Source organism: Podarcis cretensis (assembly GCF_951804945.1).
Source record: "Podarcis cretensis genome assembly, chromosome: 6".
Classification (NCBI taxonomy): Eukaryota; Metazoa; Chordata; class Lepidosauria; order Squamata; family Lacertidae; genus Podarcis; species Podarcis cretensis.
Genome location: NC_137175.1, coordinates 45020440 through 45029812, shown reverse-complemented (window position 1 = coordinate 45029812; position 9373 = coordinate 45020440). Strand labels below are relative to the sequence as shown.

At 43.3% G+C, this 9373-nt stretch overlaps 1 protein-coding gene across 1 annotated transcript in view; it reads right to left on the bottom strand.

Annotated features, from left to right (window-relative positions):
- The window catches only part of LOC307219172 (uncharacterized protein), a 29908-nt gene that overhangs the window by 1637 nt on the left and 18898 nt on the right, over nucleotides 1-9373 (bottom strand). The window contains exons 13-19 of the mRNA XM_079982172.1: nucleotides 7898-7996; nucleotides 6764-7119; nucleotides 5811-5935; nucleotides 3940-3995; nucleotides 2680-2769; nucleotides 1413-1511; nucleotides 32-172 (exon numbers count right to left, since the gene is read on the bottom strand). Coding sequence (XP_079838298.1) covers nucleotides 32-172; nucleotides 1413-1511; nucleotides 2680-2769; nucleotides 3940-3995; nucleotides 5811-5935; nucleotides 6764-7119; nucleotides 7898-7996 — 966 coding nt within the window. The remainder of the gene's footprint in view (nucleotides 1-31; nucleotides 173-1412; nucleotides 1512-2679; nucleotides 2770-3939; nucleotides 3996-5810; nucleotides 5936-6763; nucleotides 7120-7897; nucleotides 7997-9373) is intronic.

Genomic DNA, 9373 nt, shown 5'->3' with positions numbered 1-9373 from the left:
TCATACTGACATGCCGAAGAGGCTCAGTTACCTGCTCTATCTCTTCCTTTCTTGCTAGTACAGCTGCAGAACGGTCCTCAGAAGTCCTTGAGGATGATGAAAAGCCATCTTTATCTCCAGCACACAGGGAATGAGTGGGGTCTGCATCCTCACTGCAGGTTGCTGCCTGGATCTATAGAGATTTTCCCAATGGGATAAGGTGTTAACATGGCCTAAAACGAAACTAGGGGTGTGTCAAAGATAGTTTTTGCGCTTGCACAAGGAAGACAAGATCACTGGCTCACAACAGAATGAAATTAAGTATTTTTCTGGTGAGGCTGCTGACAGTAGACCTAGAGTGAAACCCAGGTCTGGGGGGGGGGGGCTGCTTTCAGGTGTCACAACTAAGATCTAGGTATCGCACAATGATGTTTCATTAAGCCAGATGCTTCTATGGGCTGTGGAAATGATTCCATTATCTTTTGCATCTTGGCCTTTACAGTGGGAGAGGGAGGGACCTCAGGCCTGGGGGGTGAATGTAGTCCTCTAGGCTTGTCTATCTGGTGGTCAGAACCCTTTCCGGGCCACACTTCCTCACTGCTCTGTACCCCCATAGTTAAGGGAGGCCACTCCCCAGTTTGTCCCCAGGTAGGAATCAGTTTAAATAATAGACAAGGTGCAGGATATCAAGCAAGGCACTCAATAGGTATCCGCTTTATTTATTGCTGCAGGACAGCACCCCCAGAGCAAGTCTGAAGGGAACGTCACTGAGCAAAGGGTTTTTACAGCTTTTATACATTTCCATAACTGGAAAAATAAAGCAAGGCACATGCACACATCAGTTCTCTTTGTACTTGTTACGTAACATCCCTCTCCTGATGTCTGGCCTTCAATTGTGTATGTGCCACAAAGTACTTGATTGCGTACAATACAAGCTAGCAACCTCTACTCAGTGACATTAAACAGAAAGTTAAAAATTAATCAAAAACTACACAGGAAACTTTCCAACATTCTTTCCACAAAACCAAGCGCTTTTGCCTGTGGAATGCGTCCTACTCCTTTTCGAACATGTCCTTGAGCTCTGATTACTCCACTCTCGCTTGTCTGGATGGAGGATAGAGAGGGGCATTTGAGTGTGTATAGAAACTAAGAGGGCGGGGAACACATTTGTTGCTCCACCCACTCTGGCCTCTGCTGCTTCAACCTTGGCTTGTGACTCTCCAAAGGTTATGCAGAAGGAATCAGCAGGCCCCCAAGCTGAAAACTGTTCCCAGTCCCTGTTCTGCAGCAAATGACTTGTACAGCCAGCAGAATAAATGCATCAGTTACAAATACCAACATGTGGAAATCAGTGAAGAGAGGGCTAAGGGGAAAGACTCTTGCTTAGTCCAGGCCGAAGACCAGCCATTGCAAGATTGAATCCTCCTTCCTACCGGGTCAGGCAATTCTGTTTCCACCGGCTGTAACTTTTGTGCAGTCTCTGATGAGATTGGTGCACCACCAGCTTGGTCCCCTTTGGTTTTCTTCTTAGTCTGTAGAAACCGAAAAGAAAAGGACCTAATTGGATCTGCTCACTAACAAAGCAAGGCTTTGTTCATGCCAAAAATTAACACTGTTACCCAAGCAGGAAACTCTGTAGTGCATACTGGTTGCTACAACTGGATTCGTTTGCCAACAACCCAAGGAGGATGCAAAGGATTGCACCAACCTTGGCAGGATATCAAAAAACAAAACCTTTGCCATTATACCCCACCTTGAATTCTTTGAGGAAAGGGTGTGACATAGATCTAGCTTTCCAGCAGAGCTGGTACCGATGAAAACAAAAGGTGAGCAAATGGATGGAGGGCCAGAATGGCTGGGAGATCAGTTAAAATCTCCACTCACATAATGAAACTTACTAAGAGCAGCCACTCTCCAGCCTATGTGAAAGGGTTATTTCAAAGGTAGTGGTATAATCCACATCCATGTATGTCATCCTGAGCTCTGTAGAGGAAGGGTAGGTACTACTCTGAGCATCAGAGTGAAATAACTCCAAGACACCTAAGGACACCAATGCATTTGTTCTTACCGTTTACTCTGTGGACTAAAAATCCCACCGTGAACTCCCAAGGATGTTGACTATCCTGTCAACAGAGTATACCCACTAGTCTCATGACTAGTTTCCAAAACTGAGGGGTAGATCTCTTCATGCTGCTAAACCAGTTGGAGCATTCTGAAGTGCCTAATGTTAGAAAAGGTATGATCTAGTGAACTGATACCGCTTGGAAAACTCCACTTATTAATAGGCAATCACTGCCACCTCAACTTGCCTGCATTTACATGGTACCACAAGGGTAAGAGGTATAAGGGAAGCACATTTGTTCAGCTAAAGAAAATGCTGGAAAGACACATGCCAAGGTATGATGATGATGATGACAACCACCACTACCACCACCTTCCACTAAGAAGACAGCTCTGTACTGGAGAACCTCTATTACTGAGAGTTCACGCTATCATTGGGACCATGCAGGTTTTATACTCATTTCACTGGCTTGACTTGGGTTATGTACACAAAAACCCTGCTGGATCAGATAGAAAGCTCATCTAGTCCAGTATACCGTTTCCTGTGCTGGTCGACCAACTGCCTAAGGGAAGGCTAGAAGCAAGACACGAGATCACATACATCATCATATTAAGACACCCATACATTTCTTCAGCTACCTTGGTAGATTTCCTTGCTGTCTCTGAAATTGCTGTTGCCTCCTTCTTCTTTTCAGTTTTCCGAGAGGATGTTATTTTTTTCTTTAACGTCTGTGAATTGGATTTCATTTTACAGGCCAGGAGGAAGAAAGAAATAAATAAATAAAAGGGAGTCTGAAATAAGCCACCACCAGAGATTTGTTGGATAAATGCCCACCTTTGTAAAATTAGTGCACCATGTCAGACCAAAAGCAGTGTTTGCTTAGATAAGGAACAGGAAACCTGTGGCCTTCTATTTGTTACTGAATGCCAACTCACATCAGTCCTAGCCAGCATAGCCAATGGAGTGGAATGATGAGAACTGTAGTCTAACAAGATCTGCATGACCAAAGGTTCCCTATCCCAGGCAGAGGTTATCTTGGCATTTAAGTGGAGGAATCATTATACAGTGGTACCTCGGTTTTCAAACGTAATCTGTTCTGGAAGACCGTTCGAATTCCGAAAGGTTCGAAAACTGAGGCACAAAAGGCGGTCTGCCAATTCAATAGAGACAATTGTGGAAAACAACAAGATACATGCAGCAGAAGCCGTTCCAACTTCCAAGGTGCATTCAAAAACAGAAGCATTTACTTCTGGGTTTTCGGCGTTCGAAAACCGAAACGTTCGGCATCAGAGATGTCCGATAACCAAGGTACCACTGTAGTGGCACATGAACTGTACATGCTCAAGGGCTCATTTTGAGAGACAGGGAGAACAGGAATCTCATTTCAGCTCTCTTTCAAACTCCTCCACTGATATTGTCAGAGATCTATTCAGCTTAATGAAGCATAACATGCTGCCTTGTGGAGAAGAAAAGGCTAAGGAGTAAACTCTACACAAATCCAGAGTGGAGTCCCTAAAATGGCTGGATGGTGCCTTCTACACTTCCTTCTGGCAACTCCTGCAGCCAAACTGGTGCCATATGTAGTGCTCTGCTTTCATTTGGACCACATCAGTGAAGCTGAGAGGAGGGTCTTGTCATCTGGGCAGCCCAGGATCTCCATACACATTGCCCAGGCTTGCATCCTAAAGAGGTCACTTTGGTGCTGCTAGCACAGCAAGAACAAGGAAGGCAGCTGTTATGAGTTACCAGTCTCTGCAGCCACTGCAGGTGCTGTGATTCTCCAATGGTTTGACCTCACCTCCAGAGGTGCACTCCATTGTCTTTTGAGACAGATGGATGCCAACAATTATCAAGCATATGCCAACTTAAGCCAGTAAGATATAGGCATCTTCTCTTACCTCTCTGGGGCTCTCACGGTTGTAGGAATGTGGTGCTTCGTACAATTCACTTCTTGCTGCAAAACAGAGATGTTAGACAGCATTTTGATTTGTGGGTGGGGCTTCCTAACTCTGGGGATAAAAGAATGCTAATGGTGATTAAAGACCAAGTTCTTTTTTTGGCTCTAGTGACCTAAGAAGTGCAACTGGAAATGGACCCAAGTGCCAGATTATGTATAAAATGGACTTGTGAGCTTTACTGGTATTGCAGCATACAAATGTTGAAACTCTAAGATCAACAATAAAATGTGTAGAAATATTGAAAAGAGAGTTATATCCATGGAATAATTATATAGAAAGTGCATAAAATGGCAAGAGAATAAGGTTATATAGAGTTCTATTAACATTGCTTCAAAATATCCTCTGTTAAGCTGCTATATTCCTCCTATTATAGATTAAAATTAATTCAACAAGAAGTCTAAAAAGAACTAGGCTAAAGAATATTTAAAAATGTATTCATAGCTGCCAAGCAAACATGGAGCTGATGGATAAAACTTAAGGGAAATCCTGCTGTAAACGTTGAATAATTTGAAAGAAATAGTTTATGAAAAAGATATAAATTGAAGATCAACAAAAAATATATATAATGCCAAATGGGGGAAATAAGAATTTACTCAGAAAAACAACAATTATAAAATGTAATATAAAAAGAACTGAACACTAAGAAAGCATGTTAATAGAAAAAAGGGAAATGAGGAAATGTATGTAATTATAACTGTGAAAACAACATGTGAAGACAATCTATGAAATACTCAGTTCAGGGAAAGAGCAAAAAACAAAGGGCCTCAAGAAAGAAAGAAACTCTTTCCCCTTCCTCACATATATAATTTTCTTCCCCTGTCAACACTGCAACTTTTTCAGTATCTCACCCATATGCACCCCAATTAAAGAACCACATTTGCACTTACGAACAGCCAAGCCAGGATACTTTGAAACATCAATCCCTCACTGCCAAAAGACAACCTTTTGCTTTGTTATATCATCTTAATTGAGGAAAGTGACAAGACCCAGACCATAAAGTTTACAGAGGCACCATTTGCTGGGAGGAGGATCTTATCTAGTTCCTTCCTTGGCACCAAAATCTCTCTGGCTCACATTCCAGTAGTACCAGGAATGAGTGTCTCTGATCTTTAAGCTGAAAGAGAACTGTGGCTGCTTACGAACCAAGTTTTGTTTCAAGGTTTCTCCCTTCTATCCTCCCTTTTTTTCAGTACACCGGGGTCCAAACTGATTCAGACGAAGTGATTGTACCAAACGCTTGGATAACAAAGCCCCTAAGTTATGTGACAGTCAGATAGACTTGATATGCTGGGAAACCTGCTCTTTCACACACTGACAGTTATCCGACAAGGGGCCTTTTACACATTCCTGAAGTCTCCGAGAGAATAACCAGTCACCTCTGCAACTGCATTTGAAATACTGCTTTCTTTCACTGTGATTCCTGTTTCCATGAAGTCCTGTTTCCATGAAGACATGTCTTTTGCTACTGCTCTGCTGGGCAAATCAGGTGTTTTGCGGGCTAGAGCAGCAGCCAAAGGCACGCATCTTTTGCTCCCGCTGTGTCTGGCAGACCAGCAGACTGGAGCCGGGCAGGGGTGCAGATCCTAGGCACACCCATAGCTCCTAGACATCTCCATACAGTCACAAAAGGTTGCTTGCCAGTGGCAAAATGCTACTGGCACAATGGGAGCATCAAACGTTGATCCAAAAGGATACACAGCTTGGAGAGGACCCTTTCATGCCAAGGAGACAATATTGTAAACACTAATATCTTTGTCCCTTCAGCTGGAACATGAAGATTCCCACTCTGAACTGCCCAATAAAAAACAAACCTTCTGGGGAATAGCGATGACTTCTTTTCTGAACCAAGTAAGAGGGAGGGGAATCTCTCTCATATAAATTCTTTCTGTGTGGATTGTAGCAATATCCACAGTGACAGAAGTTGGAGTGCTCTCTCCTGTGAAAAGAAGCACATGACTCACTTGAAAAGCTGCGCCTGCCTGCATTTTGAACACCACATCAAGAGCCTGACTGTTGCTGCTTCCCCGCATCCCAAAACTCTGGGAACAGGCCAACTGGTAAGGTGGGTGGCTAAGACTAATTTGCACAAAACTACAGTCCCCATGATTCACCAAGGGAAGCCAGATAGCTAAGCCAGTTTCATTTCAGTTTGCAGTACAAATGTAGCCATTGAGTTCAGCCTGAAACCCATTCGATTCGGAATCCTTTCAATCTATCCTATTTTGCAACAGAACTACCCATTTCCCATGGCTCATTTCTTTCTATGCATAAGCACCACCAAGAAGGCTCCAAATTATCCTAGTTCTCTCAGACTCCTTTCTTCTCTATGCCTGGCATCAATATCATTTTATATGATTCAAAACTACCCAGTTTCTAAAACAGAAGCCCGCTACCCTGGTGTTCCCCCACTGAGTTCCAAGAACTGTAGCCTTGCAGGGCCGGCTCGTCCCATTTTGCTGCTTGAGGCAAAATGGGAAGTGCCACTCTGCTGAGCCCGGCCACCCTGCCGTCACTTGTGCTGTCTGCCCTGCTACCTCCACTGCTGGCAGAGAAGAAGCACTGTCACCAGCACTGATTTTGAGTGAGATTTCGCCTGAAATTGCATGAGATCTTGGCCAAAATCAGCACTGATGCTGCTGCCGCTGGCAGAGGGGTACCCACAAGCACTGATGCTTCTGCCGCCTGAGGTAGCAGCCTCATTCCACCTTACGGATGTGCTGGCCCTGCCCTCTAGCTTTGAGGGAATCTCAGGTTATGTTCTTGCCTGCAAGGGGACAAGTTGCTGCTTCCATGGGATCGTTCTCGTCTGTGAGGAGATCTTGAACGGCGAATATGCAGTTCCCTTGAGACATGGCTTGCTCTAGAATGCTGTGAATCACTGCTGTGTTGGCCCTTTTGTGAACGAGGGGACCGGTCGCTGCTTCCATGGGATCGCTCTCGTCTGTGAGGGGATCTTGAACGCTGAATACGCAACTGTCTTGAGGTCCTATTTGCGCTAGAATGCCTCAAATCACTGCTGTGTTGGTTCTTTGGTGAACTAGAACAGTATTCCAGCCATCTTTCTGTATCACTTTTTTGATCACAGGAAATGAGGCTGTGAGGTGGGGACTGTGAGAGCACCTGGCAAAAGAGCAGGGTGATCAAATAAGGTACAACAGCAATTTTGTTCATTTGACAATATTTATTTGCCAAAAATCTCTAAGAAGTTTATATAAGTTAATATAAAACAAGTCTCCCCTCTTCCTAAATATCTTACTGCTTTCAGTGAGAACTCAGAAGAACCCAAATGCTAAGCAGACACAGCTAAACTTTTCCTGATCTGGGCTAAGACTTTGGACTCATGGACTCACTGCTGTCTGGTGCTACAAGCTGTCTCATTTTTCTCTATCCCTCTCTAGCTCTCTTCCGAGGACCCTTTCTTTGTCTCAGTTTTGAGTCTCCCATCCTTTCCTTGTAGAGCCCGATCATTAGTGCTCTTAGTTTGATTATCTCAGAATCCTTACAAACAATGATTAAAACCACAGTCATGCATTTAGGATGCCCTGAAAGCCACGTTTTTATTTGTGACCAGAAGACTAGTGAGAGTGTCCCTCTTTTCCCATTTTCTTTTTAATACTCCCCTTCATGTCCTTTAGAGCAATAGCAGGGAACCTTGGGCTCTCCAGAGGTTGCTGGACTACAGTTCCCATCAGCCCCAGCCAGTGTGGCTAATGAAAAAGGATGGTGGGAGTTTTAGTCTAACAACTTCTGGAAAGCCAGAGGTTAGATAGAGCGTTGCTTTTCTTGCTCCTCTCTTGCCAGCTATTTTCCTTCCACCCCTTGCCTGCCTTCTTGATTCTATTCTTTCTCCCCCTACACCCTCCTCCATAAAAACAATTTTCATCATTTTTCAACTTACCAAGTCACTGTCGTGTTCAGAGACTCTGTGACACTTTCCAGCTTCATTCACGTTGCAGGGTGGCGCCTGACGGTCTTCAGGTGCCCATACATTTTCAGCCTGGAAAGAAGCAGTTTCCCAGGAATAAGGGTAGGAAGATTAACGATGCCAGATTGGAGAACAAGGACAGCAATGAAATATAAGGATAAGCAATATTCTCCTAGGTAATAAAAGAACATCCCACTTGTAAGATCCTGCCCCTTATTGTTACCACCATTTCTACCCCACAGGAAGCAGTGTACTGCAACCAAACCAAGGAGCTTCTGAATTGTTGCCATGCTTGGGGAAGGCAGGGCCTAGTGAAAGAAGAGACATCTTCCTTATGCCCAGTGGGGGGGTGGGGGTGGGAGGGAGAATAAAAACCACTACAGCTGAGAGAAGGGTCACAAGGAAATAGGAAGGAAATGACTCTGAAGGTTCTGAGATGGCAGCAGGCAGAAGAGGACAAACTAAAAAATGAAAATATGAAAGGGGAACATTTTGTTCATTATGTTTGTTGTGGTAGTGCCAGTAAAATGCATAGTGTGGAAGCAGCCCTTGTTAATTAAGCACTAGAAGCCGAATTAAAAGTTCCATTTGAGTTGCCCCTTTGGGATTTTCTATCCCACCTTGCAGAACTGGTTACAAATGGATTGGCTAGGGAAACCCAGCCAGATAGGCAGGGTATAAGTAATAAAATTATTTATTATTATTATTCAGAATTTACTAAGTAGCCCAGCTATGTTCTCAGGGATCAAAGACACAAAGAAGTTCCCACAGTCTTACCTTTACTTTTTCTTTTCTGTAAATGATATTTATTAAATTTTCCATTTTAACAATCCAATCAAACCACATTAAACATTCCAAATTATACAAATAATCCAATAATCAAACAATCCAAATGTTCCCATGCTCTGAGGTCGGGGGGGGGGTTCTAATCATCTCATATTTCTATTGGTTATTTTGCAGATTAGTTGTGCTGCAGAAGGTATGACCCATTCAACAGGGTACTGAGAGAGTTACATGCTGCTCTTTATATATTATACCCAATTGACACTGCTTGATTACCACAACTTAACAGCACCTGCTATACTGCTTCACAGCTGTAAAACTAGGTCATGTTATTTGCTCTGGCCTTTAAAGAGATACACATCTTGTGAAACAATAATGAACCTTAATATTTAAAGAAACCATTCAACAATTTCTGCTGCTTTTTGTAGTCATTTCCGATAGTTCCCATAAGTCATTCTGATGTTAATCCTTCATTGTTTTCAACAGCCTCTGAGTTCATCCAGCAAGCGAGATAAATCAAAACAGTGTGTTTCTGTGTGGGTTCTTATGTCTTTCTTTCTTTCTTTTTCTTTCTTTGTGCTTCCAATCCAGCTATGGCATTCCACTTTCACTTTCTGATTTTTATAGTTGCCTGTGACATTCCAATATGGAGGAGATCTGACTTTC